The sequence below is a fragment of the Stenella coeruleoalba genome (genome assembly GCF_951394435.1).
Source record: "Stenella coeruleoalba genome assembly, chromosome: 19".
NCBI classification, from domain to species: domain Eukaryota; kingdom Metazoa; phylum Chordata; class Mammalia; order Artiodactyla; family Delphinidae; genus Stenella; species Stenella coeruleoalba.
This window is the reverse complement of record NC_137165.1, coordinates 37,905,424-37,930,676: the sequence shown is the minus strand read 5'-3', so window position 1 is coordinate 37,930,676 and position 25,253 is coordinate 37,905,424. Positions and strand designations below refer to the sequence as shown.

The window sequence follows — 25,253 nt, the reverse complement described above, 5'->3', positions numbered from 1 at the left end:
GGCAAATGCTAAGTTCATGTGAAATTCACCAGACTCGTCCAGACAGAGGCATTAAGTGGCTGTAAGGGGCTGTTAGAGGGTTTCAACCCACTGCAGTTTTCCTCCCAGCGTCTTTTGCCGGAACTGTTCCGGTGGGGTGTGGAGTGCGGAGCGAGGTGGAGGCGGAGCAAAGACGGAACTCTAGCTTGAGCTGCGCGAGAGGCAGTGAGGCTCGCGGACAGGTGGATACGGTTTCAATGGGAAGGAAAGCGAGAGGCCGCGATGGTAGGGAGGCTAGAGGTGGGCGCAGGGATTTTGTTGCTCCTTAAGGTGGAGCGGGAACTCCGTTTACCCACCGAGCGGGAGAAGTGGTCCCAGACCGAGTCTGGGAAGTTGGGAGAGAAGCGCGGGAGCGGGACTGCAGCCCTTGGGTAGGGTGCGCTACGCGTTCGAAGAGCGCTGCGAGGACGGGCTCCGACAGCCCAGGGCTGGTGACCCGGCCGGGAGAAGGCAAGCGCGGGTGCCGCGTGGTAAAACGCAGGGTCCACGCGGTTCTCCGCAGAAAGGCCCCTACTTTCACCTCGGACCACCAACAAGGTGGCGTCTGGCCGGTGTGGGGGTTCCGCGTACAAGGGACGGAAACTGCTCCACTCGCCCGGGGCTTCCGAGTCACCCAGACTCACTTCGAATTCCAGCTCTTCCACCTACTAGCTGATCACCCCACTTCTCCTCAGCTTCCCCATCCTAAAAGTGGGGCTAATAACAGCACTCGTCTCTTGGGGCTGTTGCGACGAATAAATGGTACAACGTAAATAAAGCGTTTAGCCCCCAAGCCCTTGCCTAGTATCTATCACAAGCAGGGGCTGTGGTCATTACTGTCACCTTTTCGGCAATTCCCTGGCGGTCCAGTGGTTAGGACTCGGGGTTTCCACTGCAGGGGGCACTGGGTTCGATCTCTGGTCCGGGAACTAAGATCCTGCAAGGTGCGGTCGTCCCCAAAAGACCACAAAGATGCTGGGACGGACTGGCGCCAAGCTGGGCGGAAGGCAAGACCCAGGAGGTGGGCGGGGGTTGGTGGTGACGTGGACAGGTTCGACCCAAGCTCTCGCGGCTTCCTCTACCCCGGGTCGGTGCCAAGGGCTGGACAATCGGCGGGGTGACTGCCCGGCTCCACCACCTCGGAACGTGCGAGGCGGCGGGTTTCGGGATGACTTCGTGCGGGTGAGTGTCCCCGAAGCAGAGAAAAGTGGGAGGTCAGACTTGGCCAGCCGGACGCGCCGTCGGGAAGCGGCCAGGTGCGGGGGCCGCGGAATCCAGGTCCGAGGGAGGGGGCAGCCGGTCTCTAAATTAAGTCCAACCGGTCCCCTGCGTAGGTGGGGCAGCGAGGAGACAGTACCTGGGGACGGTATTGAGAGCCCCTGCTCGTTTTCCAGCGCTGCTCTCCAGGGAACACTGGTTTTCGAGGTGGAAAATTCGACGTGGAGGCTGCCTCTCGTGCTTGGAGTGCGTAGCGCTGTGGTGCCGAGCGTGGGGGGCGGCATGGAACCCGGACGCTCTGACCAGGGCTGGACATGTGGGTCCCTGGTGATGTGGGTCCCCGGCGAGGGGACCGCGGGCTCCGGGCAGTCGGGAAACCTAGGCTGCTCCTTCTTACGCAGCTTCAGAAAACAGCCCGGGGTTTTGGAGTCAGGGGTTTCGAAAAGTAGGTTTTCAGGTTCAGGCGACAGCCTCGAGGCAGAGTGAGCGTCTGTTTTGGGGCTCCGGGCGCTAAAGTCTCTAAGGCATAGCATATTAATTAACGGGGGAAAAGTAGACTTGGAGGGCTCATTTAGTTTTTATAAACCAGGAAGAAGGATCAAAAATACATTTTGTGCCTTTTATCCCCAAAGTTTACTTTTTCTTTTTCAAAACTAGAACGATCATTTAACGCTAACAAGGAAGGTGTCTCCCGACAATGCAAAAACGTGCTGGTCAGATGATGTTTTATGAGCACTAAAATGAAGCACACGTTGTACAGAGGCTGTGGCGGAGCGAGGGGAAGGAGGCAGCCCTCGTGTCGCCGAAAGTCCCTGGCTAAGGCTTTCATTCCAGCACCTTCCTCATTCCCTCACCCCACATTCCTGGTGCCAACGAATTTAACGCTGGCAAGTGCTCGGCAAACTTGACTTTCCTTTCACATATGGGCAGCTGAAACCGTGAACAAAAGGTCTGGGTTTTAAATGATGTTGTTGCTGTTTAATTTACATCTCTATGATCTTAAGGCGGCTGGCCTTTGTGGCCTTGGGGAAGTAACGTTTCTTCCTCCGAAGAAACTATTTCTTTTCTTTGCCTTTTTAGTTTTCCTTTTTATTAAAAAGTATCTGGCTTTGGGGCTTCCCTGGTGGCGCAGTGGTTGGGAGTCTGCCTGCCGATGCAGGGGACACGGGTTCGTGCCCCGGTCCGGGAGGATCCCACATGCTGCGGAGCAGCTGGGCCCGTGAGCCATGGCCGCTGAGCCTGCGCTTCCGGAGCCGGTGCTCCGCAACGGGAGAGGCCACAACAGTGAGAGGCCCGCGTACCGCAAAAAATAATAATAATAAATAAATAAAATAAAAGAGATTGTTAGTTAACTTTCCAGCAGATTATACGGGAAGCCAGACACTGAAATATCTTCTATACCATCAGAACTATTCAAAAATGAAGGTGCCCATAAAGGCATTTTCAGACAAGCAACATTTGAGGGAATCTGTCACCAGTATACTTGCACTAAAGTAACTACTAAAGTAACAATGTTACTGAGCTGTACACTTAGAAATGGTTAAGGTGGTAAACTTTATGTTTATTCCCACAATTAAACTTTTTTTTTAAAGAAAAAAGACAAGTGACAAATTGGGAAAGACAACCTTAGCTATTTACACCACAGACAAAAGGTGAATATCTCTATACACCAAGAGCTTCTAAAATTAGGGAAGGAAAAGCCTGTAGAAGAATGCGCTAGAGCAGGGCTTCTCCAATTGTGGGCCGTAGAATCCCGAGGGTCCCAGTGACCCTCGGGGAGTCTGCAAGGTGAAAACTATTTCATGATAATAGTAAGATGCTACTTGCTTTTTTCACTGTGCTGACATTTGCACTGATGATGCAAAGGCAATGATGGGCAAAACTGCTGCTGGTACCTTAGCTTGAACTGGTGGGAGTTGTACTTTCCCACCACACTCAGGGAAAAAAGCCAGTTTACTTCAGAATATCCTTGATGAAACAGTAAAATCGATTGATTTTTTTTTAAAAAATTGTCAATTTTAAGTAGATTTTTTGATGATAGGTACACGTAAAACATTCCTGACAGAGACTGAAGTGCAGTGATTGTTGTCTCAAGAAAAAGTGCTTGTGCAATTTGAGTAGCGAGCTGAAGTAGCTGCTTTTCTTTTTTTTTTTTTTAACTTATTTATTTTTGGCTGTGTTGGGTCTTCATTGCTGCAGGAGGGCTTTCTTTAGTTGTGGCGAGCAGGGGGCTACTCTTCATGGTGGTGTGTGAGCTTCTCATTGTGGTGGCTTCTCTTGTTACAGAGCACAGGCTCTAGGCGCGTAGGCTTCAGTAGTTGTGGCACGTGAGCTCAGTAGTTGTGGCTCACGGGCTCTAGAGCACAGGCTCAGTAGTTGTGACACACAGGCTTGGCTGCTCCGTGGCATGTGGGATCTTCCTGGATCAGGGCTCTAACCCGTGTCCCACGCACTGGCAGGTGGATCCTTAACCACTGCACCACCAGGGAAGACCCTGAAGTAGCTGCTTTTTAATGGAAATCTCTTTTTTTCTTTTTCTGTTTTTGGCTGCGTTGGGTCTTTTTTGCTGTGCCCAGTCCTTCTCTAGTTGCAGTGAGCGGGGACTACTCTTTGTTGCAGTGCACGGGCTTCTTATTGCCGTGGCTTATCTTGTTGCCCAGCACTGGCTGTAGAGCGCGGGCTTCAGTAGTTGTGGCTCGCGGGCTCTAGAGCACAGGCTCAGTAGATGTGGTGCACGGGCTTAGCTGCTCCGCGACATGTGGGATCTTCCCAGACCAGGGCTCGAACCCATGTGCCCGCACTGGCAGGCGGATTGCTAACCACTGCGCAACCAGGGCAGCCCCTGAAGTAGATGCTTTTTAAAGGAAATTTGTTTTTTGCTTGAAAGAATAAGAATGAAATAGAATAAGCTGGTTATTCAGACTTCTGTACTGGGTAGATGTCTTCTCAAAAAAATGGACCATGTGATGCACCAGTTGCCAGTACTAGTTGCCAATCATAAAGTTCAAGCTTTCCATAAATTAGAACTTTGTAAAACTTATTTCCACCGCAATGAGTTTGACAGTCTTAATATTTAAAGACTTTTCTATGAGATTGGTGTTGATATTAATGAATGTGAATTCTCGATATTGCATTAAAAATACATCAGCAGGGCTTCCCTGGTGGCGCAGTGATTAAGAATCCGCCTGCCAATATAGGGGACACGGGTTCGAGCCCTGGTCGAGGAAGATCCCACATGCTGCGGAGCAACTAAGCCCGTGCGCCACAACTACTGAGCTCACGTGCTGCAACTACTGAAGCCCTCACGCCTAGAGCCTGTGCTCCATAACAAGAGAAGCTGCGACAATGAGAAGCCCGAGCACCACAAGGAAAAGTAGCCCCCGCTCGTCGCAACTAGAGAAAGCCAGTGCGCAGCAACAAAGACCCAACACAGCTAATAAATAAATAAATAAATAGATAAATAAATAAATGCATAAGCATTTGGGGGATCAGCATAACTCAGTTAACCAATATTTTCCATATGACTAATGTATAGTGTAATAAAATCATGAGTAGGTAAAAGATTCATTCAAAGTCCAAGTCATACCAGTGGATTTTAATGTAACAGTGTACAAAAAATTCATTGACTTAGGGCTGGAAAATGAGAGTCACACACACACACACACACACCAAAATTTCCATTACTAAGAGTCAGATTTTGGCTTCAAAACCAGCCCCCAAGAAACCTACCCAAAGCCCCCGAGAAATTACAGGAATTCTAATTTTCTTCTTCTGGGCAACCTTCTCTGGGTCAACCCTCTAAACACCCCTCTCCCAGCATCTTCCATTACTCACCACCACTCCTCCACCCTCAGCATCACCCCAGACCCTGATTTTCTGATGATGCCCATTCTAACTGGTGTGAGGTGATACCTCATTGTAGTTTTTTTGGTGTGTGTGTGTTTTTTGTGTGTGTGTGGTACGCGGGCCTCTCACTGCCGTGGCCTCTCCCGTTACGGAGCACAGGCTCCGGACGTGCAGGCTCAGCGGCCATGGCTCAGGGGCCAAGCCGCTCCATGGCACGTGGGATCCCCCCGGACCAGGGCACAAACCCGTGTCCCCAGCATCGGCAGGCGGACTCTCAACCACTGCGCCACCACCCTCATTGTAGTTTTGATTTGCATTTCTCTGATGATTAATGATGTTGAGCATTCTTTCATGTGTTTGTTGGCAGTCTGTATATCTTCTTTGGAGAAATGTCTATTTAGGTCTTCTGCCCATTTTTGGATTGGGTTGTTTGTTTTTTTGTTATTGAGCTGCATGAGCTGCCTGTAAATTTTGGAAATTAATCCTTTGTCAGTTGTTTCATTTGCAAATATTTTCTCCCATTCTGAGGGTTGTCTTTTGGTCTTGTTTATGGTTTCCTTTGCTGTGCAAAAGTTTTAAGTTTCATTAGGTCCCATTTGTTTATTTTTATTTCCATTTCTCTAGGAGGTGGGTCAAAAAGGATCTTGCTGTGATTTATGTCATAGAGTGTTCTGCCTATGTTTTCCTCTAAGAGTTTGATAGTTTCTGGCCTTACATTTAGGTCTTTAATCCATTTTGAGTTTATTTTTGTGTATGGTGTTAGGGAGTGTTCTAATTTCATACTTTTACATGTACCTGTCCAGTTTTCCCAGCACCACTTATTGAAGAGGCTGTCCTTTCTCCACTGTACATTCCTGCCTCCTTTATCAAAGATAAGGTGACCATATGTGCGTGGGTTTATCTCTGGGCTTTCTATCCTGTTCCATTGATCTATGTTTCTGTTTTTGTGCCAGTACCATACTGTCTTGTTTACTGTAGCGTTGTAGTATAGTTTGAAGTCAGGGAGCTTGATTCCTCCAGCTCCATTTTTCGTTCTCAAGATTGTTTTGGCTATTCGGGGTCTTTTGTGTTTCCATACAAATTGTGAAATATTTGTTCTAGCTCTGTGAAAAATGCCAGTGGTAGTTTGATAGGGATTGCATTGAATCTGTAGATTGCTTTGGGTGGTAGAGTCATTTTCACAATGTTGATTCTTCCAATCCAAGAAAATGGTATACTCTCCATCTATTTGTATCATCTTTAATTTCTTTCATCAGTGTCTTATAATTTTCTGCATACAGGTCTTTTGTCTCCTTAGGTAGGTTTATTCCTAGATATTTTATTCTTTTTGTTGCAGTGGTAAATGGGAGTGTTTTCTTAATTTCACTTTCAGATTTTTCATCATTAGTGTATAGGAATGCCAGAGATTACTGTACATTAATTTTGTATCCTGCTACTTTACCAAATTCATTGATTAGCTCTAGTAGTTTTCTGGTAGCATCTTTAGGATTCTCTATGTATAGTATCATGTCATCTGCAAACAGTTACAGCTTTATTTCTTCTTTTCTGATTTGGATTCCTTTTATTTCTTTTCCTTCTCTGATTGCTGTGGCTAGAACTTCCAAAACTCTGTTGAATAATAGTGGTGAGAGTGGGCAACTTGTCTTGTTCCTGATCTTAGTGGAAATGGTTTCAGTTTTTCACCACTGAGGACGATGTTGGCTGTGGGTTTGTCATATATGGCCTTTATTATGTTAAGGAAAGTTCCTCTATGCCTACTTTCTGCAGGGTTTTTATCATAAATGGGTGTTGAATTCTGTCGAAAGCTTTCTCTGCATCTATTGAGATGATCATATGGTTTTTCTCCTTCAATTTGTTAATATGGTGTAACATGTTGATTGATTTGCGTATATTGAAGAATCCTTGCATTCCTGGAATAAACCCCACTTGATCATGGTGTATGGTCCTTTTTTTTTTTTTTTTTTTTTTTTGCGGTACGCAGGCCTCTCACTGTTGTGGCTCTCCTGTTGCGGAGCACAGACTCCGGACGCGCAGGCTCAGCGGCCATGGCACACAGGCCCAGCTGCTCCACGGCATGTGGGATCTTCCTGGACCGGGGCATGAACCCGTGTCCCCTGCATTGGCAGGCGGACTCTCAACCACTGTGCCACCAGGGAAGCCCATGTGTGATCCTTTTAATGTGCTGCTGGATTCTGTTTACTAGTATTTTGTTGAGGATTTTTGCATGTATGTTCATCAGTGATATTGGCCTGTAGTTTTCTTTCTTTGTGACATCTTTGTCTGGTTTTGGTATCAGGGTGATGGTGGCCTCACAGAATGAGTTTGGGAATGTTCCTCCCTCTGCTATATTTCGGAAGAGTTTGAGAAGGATAGGTGTTAGCTCTTCTCTAAATGTTTGATAGAATTCACCTGTGAAGCCATCTGGTCCTGGGTTTTTGTTTGTTGGAAGATTTTTAATCACAGTTCCAATTTCAGTGCTTGTGATTGGTCTGTTCATATTTTCTATTTCTTCCTGGTTCAGTCTCAGCAGGTTTTGCATTTCTAAGAATTTGTCCATTTCTTCCAGTTTGTCCATTTTATTGGCATAGAGTTGCTTGTAGCAGTCTCTTAGGATGCTTTGTATTTCTGCGGTGTCTGTTGTAACTTCTCCTTTTTCATTTCTAATTCTATTGATTTGAGTCTTCTCTCTTTTTTTCTTGATGAGTCTGGCTAATGGTGTATCAATTTTGTTTATCTTCTCAAAGAACCAGCTTTTAGTTTTATTGATCTTTGCTATCGTTTCCTTCATTTCTTTTTCATTTATTTCTGATCTGATCTTTATGATTTCTTTCCTTCTGCTAACTTTGGGGTTTTTTTGTTCTTCTTTCTCTAATTGCTTTAGGTGCAAGGTTAAGTTGTTTATTTGAGATGTTTCCTGTTTCTTAAGGTAGGATTGTGTTGCTACAAACTTCCCTCTTAGAACTGCTTTTGCTGCATCCCATAGGTTTTGTGTCATCGTGTCTCCATTGTCATTTGTTTCTAGGTATTTTTTGATTTCCTCTTTGATTTCTTCAGTGATCACTTGGTTATTAAGTAGTGTATTGTTTAGCCTCCATGTGTTTGTATTTTTTACAGATCTTTTCCTGTAATTGATATCTAGTCTCATAGCGCTGTGGTTGGAAAATATACTTGATACAATTTCAATTTTCTTAAATTTACCAAGGCTAGACTTGTGACCCAAGATATGATCTATCCTGGAGAATGTTCCATGAGCACTTGAGAAAAATGTGTATTCTGCTGTTTTTGGATGTAATGTCCTATAAATATCAATTAAGTCCATCTTGTTTAATGTATCATTTAAAGCTTGTGTTTCCTTATTTATTTTCATTTTGGATGATCTATCCATTGGTGAAAATGGGGTGTTAACGTCCCCTACTATGATTGTGTTACTGTCGATTTCCCCTTTTATGCCTGTTAGCATTTGCCTTATGTATTGAGGTGCTCCTATGTGCATAAATATTTACAATTGTTATATCTTCTTCTTGGATCGATCCCTTGATCATTATGTAGTGTCCTTCTTTGTCTCTTGTAATAGTCATTTTAAAGTCTATTTTGTCTGACATGAGAATTGCTACTGCAGCTTTCTTCTGATATCCATATGCATGGCATATCTTTTTCCATCCCCTCACTTTCAGTCTGAATGTGTCCCTACGTCTGAAGTGGGTCTCTTGTAGACAGCATATATATGGGTCTTGTTTTTGTATCCATTCAGCCAGTCTGTGTCCTTTGGTGGGAGCATTTAATCCATTTACATTTAAGGTATTATCGATATGTATGTTCCTATTACCATTTACTTACTTGTTTTGGGTTTGTTATTGTAGGTCTTTTCCTTCTCTTGTGTTTCTTGCCTAGAGAAGTTCCTTTAGCATTTGTTGTAAAGCTGGTTTGGTGGTGCTGAACTCTCTCAGCTTTTGCTTGTCTGTAAAGGTCTTAATTTCTCCATCAAATCTGAATGAGATCGTTGCTGGGTAGAGTAATCTTGGTTGTAGGTTTTTCTCCTTCATCACTTTAAATATGTCTTGCCACTCCCTACTGGCTTGCAGAGTTTCTGCTGAAAGATCAGTTGTTAACCTTATGGGGATTCCCTTGTGTGTTATTTGTTGTTTTTCCCTTGCTGCTTTTAATATGTTTTCTTTGTATTTAATTTTTGATAGTTTGATTAATATGTGTCTTTGCATGTTTCTCCTTGGATTTATCCTGTATGGGACTCTCTGTGCTTCCTGGACTTGATTAACTATTTCTTTTCCCATATTAGGGAAGTTTTCAACTATAATATCTTCAAATATTTTCTCAGTCCCTTTCTTTTTCTCTTCTTCTTCTGGGACCCCTATAATTCGAATGTTGCTGCGTTTAATATTGTCCCAGAGGTCTCTGAGACTGTCCACATTTCTTTTCATTCTTTTTTCTTTTTTTTTTTTGTGGTACGCGGGCCTCTCACTGCCGTGGCCTCTCCCGTTGCAGAGCACAGCCTCCGGACGTGCAGGCTCAGCGGCCATGGCTCACGGGCGCAGCCGCTCCGCAGCATGTGGGATCTTCCCGGACCGGGGCATGAACCCGTGTCCCCTGCATCGGCAGGCGGACTCTCAACCACTGCGCCACCAGGGAAGCCCCATTCTTTTTTCTTTATTCTGCTCTGCAGTAGTTATTTCCACTATTTTATCTCTCAGGTCACTTATCCATTCTTCTGCCTCAGTTATTCTGCTATTGATCCCTTCTAGAGTATTTTTAATTTTATTTATTGTGGTTCATCATTGCTTGTTTCCTCTTTAGTTCTTCTAGATTCTTGTTAAATATTTCTTGCATTTTCTCTATTCTATTTCCAAGATTTTGGATCATCTTTACTATCATTATTCTGAATTCTTTTTCAGGTAGACTGCCTATTTCCTATTCATTTGTTAGGTCTGGTGGGTTTTTACCTTGCTCCTCCATCTGCTGTGTTTTTCGGTCTTTTCATTTCGCTTATCTTACTGTGTTTGGGGTCTCCTTTTCGCAGGCTGCAGGTTCGTAGTTCCCGTTGTTTTTGGTGTCTGTCCCCAGTGGCTAAGGTTGGTTCAGTGGGTTGTGTAGGTTTCCTGGTGGAGGGGACTAGTGCCTGTGTTCTGGTGGATGAGGCTGGATCTTGTCTTTCTGGTGGGCAGGTCCACGTCTGGTGGTGCGTTTTGGGGTGTCTGTAGCCTTATTATGATTTTAGGCAGCCTCTCTGCTAATGGATGGGGCTGTGTTCCTGTCTTGCTAGTTGTTGGCATGGGGTGTCCAGCACTGTAGCTTGCTGCTCGTTGAATGAAGATGGGTCTTGGCGTTGAGATGGAGCTCTCTGGGAGATTTTTGCCGTTTCATATTACGTGGAGCTGGGAGGTCTCTTGTGGACCACTATCCTGAACCTGGCTCTCCCACCTCAGTGGCACAGTCCTGACGCCTGGCTGGCGCACCAAGAGCCTGTCCTCCACACGGCTCAGAATAAAAGGGAGAAAAAATAGAAAGAAAGAAAGAGGATAAAGTAAAGTAAGGTAAAATAAAATAAAGTATTAAAATAAAAAATAATTATTAAGAAAAAAGTTTTAAAAAGTAAAAAAAAAAAAGATAAAAAACTGGGTGGTCAGAACCCTAGGACAAATGGTGAAAGCAAAGCTATACAGACAAAATCTCACACAGAAGCATACACATACACACTCACAAAAAGGGGAAAAGGGGGAAAAAATAATATATCTTGCTCCCAAAGTCCACCTCCTCAATTTGGGATAATTCGTTGTCTATTCAGGTATTCCACAGCTGCAGGTACATCAAGTTGATTGTGGAGATTTAATCCGCTGCTTCTGAGGCTGCTGGGAGAGCTTTCCCTTTCTCTTCTTTATTCTCACAGCTCCCGGGGTTCAGCTTTGGATCGGGCCCGCCTCTGCGTGTAGGTCGCCTGAGGGCGTCTATTCTTCGCTCAGACAGGACGGGGTTAAAGGAGCAGCTGATTCGTGGGCTCTGGCTCACTCAGGCCGGGGGGAGGGAGGGGCGCGGAGTGTGGGGCGGGCCTGCGGCGGCACAGGCCAGCGTGACGTTGCACCGGCCTGAGGCGCGCCGTGCGTTCATCCGGGGTAGTTGTCCCTGGATCCCGGGACCCTGGCAGTGGCGGGCTGCACAGGCTCCCCGGAAGGGGGGTGTGGAGAGTGACCTGTGCTCGTACACAGGCTTCTTGGTGGCGGCAGCAGCAGCCTTAGCGTCTCATGTCTGTCTCTGGGGTCCGCGCTTTTAGCCGCGACTCGCGCCGTCTCTGGAGCTCCTTTAAGCAGCGCTCTTAATACCCTCTCCTCGCGCACCAGGAAACAAAGAGGTAAGAAAAAGTCTCTTGCCTCTTCGGCAGGTCCAGACTTTTCGCCGGACTCCCTCCCGGCTAGCCGTGGCGCACTAACCCCTTCAGGCTATTTTCAAGTCGCCAACCCCAGTCCTCTCCCTGCGCTCTGACCGAAACCCGAGCCTCAGCTCCCAGCCCCGCCCGCCCCGGCGGGTGAGCAGACAAGCCTCTCGGGCTGGTGAGTGCCGGCCGACCCGATCCTCTGTGCGGGAATCTCCCCGCTTTGCCCCCCGCACCCCTGTTGCTGTGCTCTCCTCCGCGGCTCCGAAGCTTTCCCCCTGTGCCACCCGCCATCTCCGCCCGCGAAGGGGCTTCCTAGTGTGTGGGAACCTTTCCTCCTTCACAGCTCCCTCCCACTGGTGCAGGTCCCGTCCGTATCCTTTTGTCTCTGTTTATTCTTTTTTCTTTTGCCCTACCCAGGTACGTGGGGGGTTTCTTGCCTTTTGGGAGGTCTGAGGTCTTCTGCCAGCGTTCAGTAGGTGTTCTGTAGGAGTTGTTCCACGTGTACATGTATTTCTGGTGTATCTGTGGGGAGGAAGGTGATCTCCGCGTCTTACTCTTCCGCCATCTTCTCCAAACCCCCCCAGGTACGATGATTCCGGCCCGCTGTCCCCACTACTGTCGCAGCTTCGGCCGCCGGGGGCTCTCCAGAGCCGGCAGCCTCAGTGAGGCCGCCCTCTCCTTGGGCTCCGGGGCAGTTCCGCGACGGCGGAGGAAGAGACCCCGAGCCAGGAGTTCCAGCTCTGCGGAAACGCGGGCTCCGTTCTGGGCGCAGGGTGTAGGACCGCTCTGCCCCGAGGCCTTCTGGGAGGGAGGGGGCGCCGGGGGAGGGAGCTTCCAGGAGTGCAGGGCCCCGTCGGGGGTCCTGGAGGGCTGCTAATCTTTTAAGAAACTACCACTTCTTGATTTTTGGTGTGGTATCAAAGATGAATATCCACAATTATCTGAAAACGCGATTAAAATGTTTCTCCCTTTTCCAGTTATACATCTGTGTGGGGCCGTATTTTCTTCATATACTTCAACCAAACAACATATCATAACAGATTGAATGCAGAAACAATGTGAGGATTCGTTTTATCTATTAAGCTAAACATTAGATAGGCAAAAATGTTAAACGATGCCACTTTTCTCCCTACTTTTTATTTGGAAAAATGCAGTTTTTTTCCCATAAAATATGTTATTTGTGTTAACATGTAATGGGTTTATTATTTTACTTCTAAATTAATAAATATTTCTAAAAACTCCTCAAATTTAATTTCCAAAATGGTAAACATTGACAGAAATAAGCCACAAATACAAAAGCTCTTTGGGGGTCCTCCATAATTTTGAAGATTATAAAGAGGTCCTGAGACCAAAAATACTCAGAACCAGTGATTTGGGCAAGCATCAAATGGCTGCTAATATCCCCTGAAAGAGAGATGATGAGCTATTTTGTGCCTCGCCTCCCGGATGGAGGGGCACACACCATCACCTATGAAGTAGTTTTCTCAGAAATCAAACCTGAATTTGACTGAGCCTCTCGATCTAACTACAAATTTATAGAAAATTCAGGGGACAAAGGAACATGACCCAGGGGGCTGAAATCAGCACAGTCCAGATGTGGAAAATCCAAATCATGTAGGATAAACAACATGGTTCCTTCAACAAATAAGTTGCAAGAAAAAAAATAGATATAGGGGAATCTGTATATTAAAAGGAACTGATGAGACATATCAACCCGTGTATGGACCTTATTTGGATTCTGCTTTGATCCTTAAAAAAAAAAAAAGACAAAAGGGAAAGTTAAACTCTATGGACATTTGATGGTATTAGAGAATGATTGTTAGATTTTTAGCTGATAATGGTATTGTGTGTCTGTGTAAGAACCCTTATCTGAAGCCTTAAGCAAAGAAGGAAAACTTCTATGAGTATTGCAGAATAAGAAATATTTTTTATAGGAATTAACACAATTGTGGGACAAGCTGGGGAAAAAAAGTTCCAAAAAAAAAAAAAAGAATTAGAGAAAAGTCACCAGCCACCTTGTCACAGGTGAATGAGCTGGAACTTGCAAGAATTCAGAAGCAGGGCTTCCCTGGTGGCGCAGTGGTTAAGAATCTGCCTGCCAGTGCAGGGGGCATGGGCTTGAGCCCTGGTCTGGGCAGATCCCACATGCTGCGGAGAAACTAAACCCATGTGCCACAACTACTGAAGCCCGCACACCTAGAGCCCATGCTCTGCAACAAGAGAAGCCACCGCAATGGGAAGCCTGCGCACCACAACGAAGAGTAGACCCCGTTCGCCGCAACTAGAGAAAGTTTTTTTTGTGCGCAGACACAAAGGCCCAATGCAGCCAAAAATTTAAGAAATAAATAAATTTTAAAAAGAAAAAAAGAAAGAATTCAGAAGCATCTGTTTTTCTGGAGTACAGCCACAAACAGAGTTGCTGGAGAAGTATATGAAAGCTTGTCCCTCATGGTTACCACTACTGTGAATTCTCAGAGGAAGTTCTGATAGTGAACCTGGGGTAGCTGGTCAGCAGGACCAGTAGTTGGGAAGGAGTGCTGGACCCAGAGTCGAGGGAAAGAGGATCAAGTGGATGGAACTTGCCAGTACCTGCAGTGCCTCTAAATCTCATGCAAACTTCTCTTGTGGCCATCACTAACCTGGCGTTACACAGGGAAGGGAATTCAAGGAAACGTGGTTCCAGCTCGGTTCATTTGAGTACAAAACTACCACATTACCCTTCAGAGACAGAATATTTGCTGATGAAATTATATGATGTCAAGATTTTCTTCAAAATGATTTGAGAAGTGAGGGAAATAGGTAAAGAAATAGATAAATCCATTTTGTACAGGAGTAGAAGGTGGGTAATGGGTACAGTAAAATTTATTTTATTTTTCTCTTTATTTTTTGTATTTACTTGGATTTTTTTCTATAATTAAAAAGTTTTTTTTTTTTAAGTACCCCACTCACCCCTTGCATTTTTTTCCCTTGGGTATCATTAGCTTCATGGGTTTTATTTATTTATTTATTTGCGGTACGCGGGCCTCTCACTGTTGTGGTCTCTCCCGTTGCGGAGCACAGGCTCTGGACGCGCAGGCTCAGCGGCCATGGCTCATGGGCCCAGCCGCTCCGCGGCACGTGGGATCCTCCCGGCCCGGGGCACGAACCCGTGTCCCCTGCATCAGCAGGCGGACTCTCAACCACTGTGCCACCAGGGAAGCTTCATGGGTTTTATTTTATTTTATTCAATGTGTTATAGTTAATTATAGCCATTGTTCTTGTTGATGTATCAATTGTCCCAAATATGGCTGGTAGAAGACCCTAAACTGGCTTCTTTTTCTTTGGACATAACTGTGGTCTTCTTAGATAGCTTCCTTCCTTTCTGACACCACAGGATATTCCAGACTTGCTTTGAATTTTCCTTGCCCCAAAGCCAGAATCAACCATTTCTCCAAGGGGCTCTGATTTCCTTTAGAAGGGAATACTGCATGTAAACCAAGATCCAGATGTTAGGTGTGCTTACGATTATTAGTGTGGTGTCATTTCTTTTAGGTCCTTTCTTTTTAAAAATTTTTTATTATAGTTGATTTACAATGTGTTAATTTCTGCTGTACAGCAAAGTGACTCAGTTGTACATATATATATATATTCTTTTTCATATTTTTTCATTATGGTTTATCACAGGATATTGAATATAGTTCCCTGTGCTATGCAGTAGGACCGTGTTGTTTACCCATTCTCTATATAATAGTTTGCATCTGCTAATCCCAAACTCCCAGTCCTTCACTCCCCCACTCCCACTTCTCCCTTGGCAACCACAAGTCTGTTCTCTATGTCTGTGAGTCTGTTTCAATTTTATAGATATGTTCATTTGTGTCATATTTTAGATTTCACATATAAGTGATATCATATGGTATTTGTCTTTCTCTTTCTGACTTACTTTGCTCAGTAATCTCCAGGTCCATCCATGTTGCTGCAAATGGTATTATTATTTTATTTTTTATGGCTGAGTAATATTCCATTGTGTGTGTGTGTGTGTGTGTGTGTGTGTGTGTGTGTGTGTATTATATATATATATTATATATATATATACACACACACCACATCTTCTTTATCCATTCATCTGACAACGGACATTTAGGCTGTTTCCAGGGGGTCTGGCTATTGTAAATAGTACTGCTATGGACATAGGGGTGCATGTATCTTTTCGAATTATAGTTTTGTCTGGGTATATGCCCAGGAGTGGGATTGCTGGATCATATGGTAGCTCTGATTTAGTTTCTCCATAGTGGCTGCACCAATTTACATTCCTAGCAGCAGTGTAGGAGAGTTCCCTTTCTCCACACCCTCTCCAGCATTTATTATTTGTAGACTTTTTAGTGATGGCCATTCTGACTGGTGTGACGTGGTACCTCGTTGTAGTGTTGATTTGCATTTCTCTAATAATTAGCGATGATGAGCATCTTTTCATATGCCTCTTGGCCATCCGTATGTCTTCTCTGGAGAAATGTCTATTTAGGTCTTCTCCCATTTTTGATTGAGTTGTTTTTTTGTTATTGAATTGTATGTTTGTATGTTTTGGAAATTAAGCCCTTGTCAGTCACATTATTTGCAAATATTTTCTCCCAGTCCGTAGGTTGTCTTTTTGTTTTGTTTATGGTTTCCTTTGTTGTGCAAAAGCTTGTAAGTTTGATTAGATTCCATTTGTTTATTTTTGCTTTTCTATTGCCTTGGGAAACTGTTTTTGGTCCTTTCTTAAATGAGGGATGTTTAACAAATTAAGAATGGATGTTGGATTTTATTAAATACTTTTTAAATCATCTGTCAAGGGCTTCCCTTGTGGCGCAGTGGTTAAGAATCTGCCTGCTAGTGCAGGGGACACGGGTTCTATCCCTGGTCAGGGAAGATTCCACATGCCACGGAGCAACTAAGTCTGTGCGCCACAACTACTAAGCCTGCGCTCTAAATCCCGCGAGCCACAACTACTGAAGCCCGCGTGCCTAGAGCCTGTGCTCTGCAACAAAAGAAGCCACCGCAATGAGAAGCCCGCGTGCAGCAACGAAGACCCAACGCAGCCAAAAATAAATTTATTTAAAAAAAATCATCTGTCAATATAATCATATTGGGTTTTCTCCTGACCTGAATTTTCTCTTGGTGAAATTTATTAATAAATTGTGTGATTGTTGGGAGACAGAGACATCGAATAATATCCTTCTAACTGAGAATGAACTTTGATACCGGAAAACGAAGCAGGCAACTCCATGAAGTGCAGTTATGAAGTTTATTGTGGGTAACTTACATATGGGCTGGATCTGGCAGAGGATCCAGAGGCATTTGATCCATAGGCATTCAAAGCTGCGCTCTGTGCTGCAGAAGAGGGTACAGGGGGATTTAAAGGGCCAAAGCTAAAAATAGAATCTGACTACTAGGGAGAATCATGTCCATATTGATGGGAACCGGGTTATTTTCCCCTCCCCTTGGGGCTCTCATGACCATTAACCATCTGCGTCAGCAAAAGGCGTCCTTCCAGGACTGAAAAGGCCAGGGGAAAAGTTGATAGGAAACTTACCTTGCTTGGGCACATTCCTTGTGAGTAGGCTCGATGACATGGAAAAGGGAGCAGGTAACAGTTGAAGGAGAAAAAAACTATAGAATACCAGAGAAGCCATTTACCTGGAGAATTTTTTTCTCCCCACTTTCGTTTTTACTCAGTGACATAATTCTTAGTTTTATTTCCTGACGGCAAAAGGAAAAAAACCCAACCCTCAAAAAGGTCAAGACCACGTCCCTCTGTTGTCGGTGATTTGTTTCTTTTTGTTAGGTTGAAAATTGTGTCATGAATTTGATGACGCTGTCATTCTTTAAAAAAGGAAAAGAAAAGAAAGGGAAGCGAGTAGGACTGTGGGCCTAAGATAAGCTGACAAAATGGAGTCAGAGTGGTTCAGCCACACTATAGCACTGAGACATCCTTGCTCTCCTAGAGAAAACTCCATTTGTTAGTGGTGAATCTTTCATTTAGGATACCACTGTACTGTATTTGCTAATATTTGTTTAGCATGTTTACATCATTATTCATCTATACCTACATTTGCATCGCTGTAAAACTTTTTTTAAAATATTTATTTAATTTATTTATTTGGTTGTGCTGGGTCTTAGTTGTGGCTCGCTGGCTCCTTAGTTGCGGCACGTGTGCTCCTTAGTTGCGGCTTGCTGGCTCCTTAGTTGTGGCATGCGAACTTTTGGTTGTGGCATGCACGTGGGATCTAGTTCCCTGACCAGGGATTGAACCCGGGCCCCCTGCATTGGGAGCATGAGTCCTAACCACTGCGCCAACAGGGAAGTCCCTAAAACTGGTTTTTATAAATCGGCATTGAGTTGTTTACTTATGAAACATGGATTTGGGACTTTGTTGAGTACATAGGCCTTTGACAACTTCCTCAGTTTTTTTTCACTTTTACAGATCTGTATAGGTTATTTGTGGTTTTCTAGAAAGTCATCTCTTTCATCTAGCTATTCAAGATCTAGGCTTCTTGTGTTGCTTATCTTCTATCTCCTCTGCCTTCTCTCCTACCCTCTATTCTCAGTTCAGGGGACCAGGTTTAACTGATCAATATCTCTGCTTCCCGATTCCTGGGAATAAGTTCTGGCTGATCAGCCCAGCTCAGAGGTGTCCACCCTTGGTCCAATCAGCCATGGCCAGGGGAGCATCGTGTGGTACAACTGGACTCACAGGTGTCACCTCTGTGGGTCAGGAGAAGAGTCTTAGAGCAGGGAGGTTATAAAGTAGGCAGATATCTCAAAAATTTTCTCCTCAGTGCTTAGATTTAGCAATTATTTCATTTCAGGTTTTTTTCTAATTTGCCACTTTCCATTTGCATTGTTATTAAGTCCTTGTTTCTGCTTTTCCTAGATTCATTTTGTTATCTATTTTCAAACTTCTTATTTGATTGTTTAATTTATTAATTTTATGTCTTGTGATCAGAAATTTGTATTTAAAGCTTCAAAGTTTCCACTCAGTATAGTTTTAGTGTGTTCCACAGTTTTGTATGTAGTACCTTCATTAGTTTTATATTTTTGTCCTAATGTTGTCCTTGATTCAAACACTTGCTTTGGAAAGCTTTAAAACATTTTTTTCCACATTGTTGGGAGAGGGGGCTTATTATTACAGATTTCATTTTGATTGTACTTGTCAGAGTGTGGAGTGTATAATCTGAACGATTTCTACTTTATTATGGTTTTCTTTGTGTTCAAATAAGTGGCCCATTTTTGTAAATGTTCTAAAAGCTCTTTCACAGAATATGAGTTCTATAATTTAGTGGCTCTATTGCTTTATATAGTTTTGAGACTTGATCCGTTGAGGACTGAGATTTTAGAGTGTTAGATGTGAGAAGGTTAGAATCTATGACTGTCTTCGTATTTGTAATCCTTCTCCTTCCATGTCCTGCCGTTCTTTGCTTTGTGTGCTTTAATGCTATTATCTAATGGATAAAGGTCATGACCTCTGCATCTGTTTTCTGGATCATGCATGTGATCATGATAAGTGATCCTTTTGGTCCCACTTAATATTTTTGCCTCGAATTCAACTGTGTTGACATTAATATTGCAAACCTTACTCTTTATTTCCCCTTGGGCTCTTTTTGCCTATTCTTTTTTTTTTTTTTTTTTTTTTGCGGTACGCGGGCCTCTCACTGCTGTGGCCTCTCCCGTTGCGGAGCACAGGCTCCGGACGCGCAGGCTCAACGGCCATGGCTCACGGGCCCAGCCGCTCCGCGGCATGTGGGATCTTCCCGGACCGGGGCACGAACCCGTGTCCCCTGCATCGGCAGGCGGACTCTTAACCACTGCGCCACCAGGGAAGCCCCCGCCTATTCTTTTATTTCTGATTTTTTATTGAGTCTCTCTGTTGCAAATTGATTATTTACTCTTCTATTTAACAGAAATCAATCTTGCTAAGTAGTGTAAGATACAGGTTTAACTGACGTTTTTCCTCCAGTTACTGTTCCCGTCTGTATTACACAATCAAGTCTTTTTTGTTTACATAATCAAGAAAAATAACTTTAACAGCCTTTGCTCTTTTGTGTCCCAACAGCCGTAGATGTCTGTGGATCCTCAAGATGCCGGTCTTACTCTTGGTCCTGGGTGTTGTGTTATTTATGTTCAGAAGTGTATACCTTTATACACAGTCCAGTAACCACACACCACGGCTCCCTCACCCTGCTCCGGCTGCCGGGATGCTGAAGCTTCTACCTGAGGAACATGTCAGGAGCCTCTTTGCCTATGATGGAATCTGGTGAGATAACAAGTTATTCCACCTTGGTCTGACCTTTCCTTCCTGTGGCTCACAGTGTCCTGTTGTGCCCACTTTACAGCCAGTTCCCTACCTTCCTGCACCTGTGTTGATTGCGAACGTGATTCCAAACCACGGAACCAGGAAGAGGCTTGGTCTGCAGGGCACGGACTCTGTTCCCAGCGAACGAAGTCCCTTACGATTTTGGAGGGCCTGTTTAACCCAAACCACAGGAAAGATGCTGCCTTTCTGTCCCTCTGGCCTCCTCTTCTGGTCGGGCTTGCTGAGATGCCACTGACATTCCTGCGACTCTCAAGTTTAAAGAAGCTTGGGGAATTCCCTGGCTGTCCAGTGGTTAGGACTCTGAGCTTTCACTGCCGGGCCTGGGCTCGATCTCTGGTCGGGAACTAAGATAGCACAAGCCGTGCAGTGTGGCAGAAGTTTGGTGCAGGAGATGACTCAAGAGAGGGGGGCCTTTTTTTGGATTATAAAATTTATTTTTTATTATTTTATTGGAGTCTAGTTGATTTACAATGTTGTGTTAGTTTCAGGTGTACAGCAAAGTGATTCAGTTATATACAGAATATTGTGTAGAGTTCCCTGTGCTATGCAGTAGGTCCTTGTTGGTTATCTATTTTATCTATAGTAGTGTGTCTATGTTAATCCCAAGCTCCTAATTTATCCCTTCCCCCCATGTTTCCCCTTTGGTAGCCATACGTTGGTTTTGAGAGAAGGGCCTTCTTGCCCTTTCCCCTTCCTTCCCCTCCCTGTGTCTTTGGGAACAGCCACTGCTGTCATTCTAGAGTCTCAACGCAACCCAGACGGTGGCTATGGGAAAGGAGAGTCTGAGGGGAAAAACACACTGGCTTAGGCTTCAGGCCTCGCCTTACCCACCAGCCCACCCACCCAATCCGTGACCTTAGTCCTCATCTTGTTCTAGGCTCTTCCCGAAAAACCAGTGCAAATGTGAAGCCTCAAGACATCAGGGAAGCTATAACTTTGAGGATGCCTATGGCCAGAGTGACCTCCCTGCGGTGAAACTGAGGAGACAGGCTGAATTTGAACACTTTCAGAGGAGGTAATGCAGACTATGAGGGCTCTTGGGCCCTGAGGTGGAACAGAAGCTCTCCCTACTGTCTCCTGAGGGTGTGGGTCCAGGGAGAGAAGGAAGGCACTCCCGCTCTTGCAGGGTCCCTGGAAGGAACTATTAGGAATAAACCAAGTAAAGAGAATTGAGGAAATAGTCCTTCAATAAAGATTTATAAAACTTGGGAATTCGGGCTTCCCTGGTGGCGCAGTGGTTGAGAGTCCACCTGCCGATGCAGGGGACACGGGTTCATGCCCTGGTCTGGGAGGATCCCACATACCACGGAGTGGCTGGGCCCGTGAGCCATGGCCGCTGAGCCTGCGCGTCCGGAGCCTGTGCTCCGCGATGGGAGAGGCCACAACAGTGAGAGGCCCACGTTCCGAAAAAAAAAAAAAAAAGATCAATCTGATCTAGACAACATCTCTCAATGAGCTTACAGTATAATAGAGGGATACAGACTGTGCCCTCCCACCGGGGTCAAGTGGCCACTCTCCCCACCACATCCTCCCTGCGCCACCATCATCACAGAGCACACGAGCAGTCTGTGGCCCAGGGAGTGTTTTCAGCAAATTGCATGGAACTCAAGAGTTCAATCCCAAGCTCAATGTTATAACAGCAGTCAGAGGGAGGGATGTGGTAGGTTTTAAGAGGGAGAACAGCATCTAGCTCTGAGAATTGAAAAAGGAACTTCAAGAAAAAGGTGACATTCAGAGCTGGCCTGACCTCTGTTACTGAACAGATGACTTTGTATTCTAGCTTTTGGAGTCTGGCTCTGGGTTCTCACCCTTCCAGGAAAGGAACTTTATTGATCTCTTTGTCCTCAGTTTAGCACTGTGCTGGGCAAGTCAAGAAATGAATGAATAAGAGGCATGGGGTGATGTGTGACTCTGGACAGAGCTCTGGGTGTGATTCACTTCCTGAGGGAAGAGAAGCAGTTTGGAGGATGAAGCTTCAGGCATTAAAAAGGAATGAAGTAGATCCCGCTGTACCTTTAGAAGGTGAAGTAGAATAGCACCTTTCCGCATCAAGGTGCAGAAAGTTTGTACAGTGTATTAGTTTGTGTTTTTAGAAGAGGGGTGGACATTTGTGTGTTGCGTGTGTGTGTGGAGGTGTGTTTATGGATGTTGGGGGGAGAAGTATGAACAGTGGTGTAAATGTTTCACAATGGTCTTTTGATAGTGGCTTGTAGTGTCTGCCAATTTCTGTGGTTTAATAATCACACTGTGGCTGATTTCAAGCTACAGACAAGATATCACTGAATTCCAGTTATAAAATATCTCCACCACACAGACACAATAGATGAAAATAACCTCAAGAGCAGAATAATAGGAAAATGTAGTAAAATAATTTGGAAGTGGAGAGTTTTGAGTATTTATTACCTGTGTTCCCATTGTATTTAATTTTAAATGTATATAATTTAATTTTTATTACTGGCTGTGTTTAAAAGCTGGCTTTCAAAGTTCCTGAAAATTCAACAATTGACTCTCCTGTGTCAGTACAACCAGATCTCACACACCACTATTATACATGAATATCAATGGCTGTGTGTCCCTTGGCGGCAGACAAGTGAGTAAGCAAGATATTGCCTTACAAGCCCCTTTCACACAAAGTGTCTAAGCTTTCCAGGGGACAGCGGGCTGGGCCAAGTCATTGAGGCACCTGCTTTCAATGGCTGATACGCTGGCTACCAATTTAGGGGTATCCAAGAGGCCCGGCTCTGGGAAATTTTTCTGCTAGTCAGTCCCCCATGCTCAGGAAAGAAGATCCTGCATGGGGCTTTCTCCTCACCTCAACCCTTCAAGGGCTCAAGATCCTCACATTTTCCCCTGCGGTCTGAGGGACGCCCCCCACCCCCAGTTGTAATTACACTCTGGATAAACTATACTCAGATGCACAAACTCTTGGGAATTAGTCTCACTCTTTAGTCTCACTCTTGCCACCACTGGGAATCGCCCTTAGTAGCTGTGACCTCCCTGGGTATCCGAGATAACAGAAGAGGACAGAAATCTATGTGCATCGAGGAATCTTGGGACATAATTGGCTTTTTGGTGGCCTCCAGCATCATGGGAGCAGGCAAAGCATGAGCCCATCTCCAGGGAGTGCATATGGCAAAGGATATTTATGCCAGTTAAAACTCTCCTCTACGAGGGAATTTTACACACTCTTTTAGTTCAGCATCACATCCCTGTGAGGTAAATATTATTTTGCCAACTTCACAGAGTTATCTGAGGCCACATAAGAAGAATATGTCTGAATTAGAGCTTGAACTGATCATATTATAAGAACAGAGATAGATTCTAAAATAAAATCATTTCGGATGAATTGCTAGTGTTTTTGAATAGTCATTTAAAAAATGATTTGCCATTTTGGGTAGTTCTTTTTTTATTGTGGTAAAACATACATAACATAAAATTTACCATTTTTAAGTGTCTAATTCTGTGGCATTAAGTACATTCACATTGTTCTGCGACCATCACCAGCAACCATCTCTAGAACTTTTTCATCTTTCCAACTGAAACTCTGCACCCATTTAACAGTAACTCCCTTTTCCCCTCAGTCCCTGGCAACCACCATTCTATTTTCTGTCTCTATGAATTTGACTATTCCAGGAAACTGAGCGTGTTCAGGATAATTCATTATTTATCTATTGCTTCCTTCCCTTTAGTAACAGAGATACCTAGAAGGGACTGGATTAATTCACAGCACCCATCCAAAACTGAGGGTGGGCATTGGTGGCTTTAGAACTGCTGGAATTTGAGAAGGACCATGGGACACCATCTAATAGAGCCCTGGTGAGAGGGGAGTGGTCAGCAAACTCTCTGGATAGGTGACACTTAAAGGGCCTCTGGAGGGATGTGTAGGAGTCAGTCAGGAAGGTGAGAGCATCAGGGAGTCCTTGGCATCCTCTCAAATGTTGTTTTTTGTCCTTTTTCCTGTGTTCTCCAGGTCTCCAGTTTGAAGGACCAGATGCTCCCATCTATGAGACAAGGGTCCCCTTCCCAGCTCCCTTTTGCACTTGGCATCCTGTCCTTTGCTCACTGCCTGTGCCCTCTTCCCCCCATGGTAGCCGGTTTCAGATTTTGACAGAGTCTCTATCCTGATTAAATATTAGACGTGAGTCCATGGTGGGGAGAGGGGGAAGGGTGCCTATAGACGTCAAGAATTTTCCAGCCGTGGGGTAGCTGGAGTTCCAGGGAGGACTTCCAGAGGACTGGGCCACCAAGGGTCCTGCTGCCTTCAGCTACAAGAGGAAGCTGCGGCCACAGCCGGGCTGTATTGCCTCTATTCGGGTCAGTGCCAGCAAGGTGGATGCTCTGTGGCTGGCCCTTCTTTCCCATTTAAGATAGCTCCAAATCAAGGTCTATGCAAGTATGTCTAAGGGGTGGGATGTAAATCACATCCAGACCCTAACTGAAAAGGAGTCTGGGAAATTTAGTTTTCCTCCTTCTGCATGCCACACGGGGCTGTAATAGGTGGTGATTGAGCAAAGCTGCTCTGTCCTCCAGAGGGCGCCTCTAGACACCTCCCCCGCAACTACCCTCACCGCCGCTGCCCCCTACACCTTTGTCACTTTGTCTCTACTCTGTGTTCCCTTCTTCATGGCACTTATTATACCTGAATTACTTTATATGTGTCATGATATGCTTATTGCCACTCTTCCTCACTAGACTATAAGCTTCTTGAAGGCAGGGAGTCTGTCTTATTCACTGCTCTTTTCCCAGTGCCTGTAGTTTGGATCTCAGAAAGCACCTCTCGAATGACTAAAGTGTTTTCAGCAGGAATGACATAATCTAGGCTACTTTTCCTAAAGATAACTGGCTGTTGCAAAAGACAAGAAGGCAAGGGAAGAGAGTAGCAGTGGGGATGGAGAGAAGCAGATGGCTTCTAGCTACATGTTGAAGGTGGACCGGGCAGGACTCACTCATGGATTGGCTGTAGGTGTTGGGGAAAGAGCAGGACAAGAATGACTTCATTTGGGGACTGGAACAGCTGAGTGGGTGGAGATGCCATTCACAAGGCAAGGAGAGCCAGGGACGGGGTGGAAAACAGGTTTATTGAGAAAAAAACATAGTTCAGTTTTGAAGATATCAGTTTGAGCTGCTTGTGAAACTTCCTAGCAGAGCAACCAACGAAGCAGCTGGATTTCAGAAAGATAGGAGCTGAAGATGTACTTAAAAAAAAAAATTATTTATTTACTTTATTTATTTTTGGCTGCGTTGGGTCTTCATTGCTGCACGCAGGCTTTCTCTAGTTGCGGCGAGCGGGGGCTACTCTTCATTGCGGTGCGCAGGCATCTCATTGTGGTGGCTTCCCTTGTTGCAGAGCACAGGCTCTAGGTGCGCGGGCTTCAGTAGTTATGGCGCGTGGGCTCAGTAGTTGTGGCTCACAGGCTCTAGAGCACAGGCTCAGTAGTTGCGGCGCATGGGCTTAGTTGC

General features: G+C 45.0%; 1 protein-coding gene across 1 annotated transcript in view; it reads left to right on the top strand.

Annotated features, from left to right (window-relative positions):
- Positions 1-261: 261 nt before the first annotated feature.
- The window catches only part of B4GALNT2 (beta-1,4-N-acetyl-galactosaminyltransferase 2 (SID blood group)), a gene marked incomplete at its 5' end in the record, with an annotated part of 42,865 nt that continues 17,873 nt past the window's right edge, over positions 262-25,253 (top strand). The window contains 8 exon segments of the mRNA XM_079905215.1: positions 262-410; positions 1,353-1,417; positions 1,420-1,486; positions 12,049-12,126; positions 19,533-19,733; positions 20,671-20,808; positions 22,877-22,890; positions 23,764-23,801. Of these exon segments, the coding sequence (XP_079761341.1) occupies positions 262-410; positions 1,353-1,417; positions 1,420-1,486; positions 12,049-12,126; positions 19,533-19,733; positions 20,671-20,808; positions 22,877-22,890; positions 23,764-23,801 (750 nt within the window).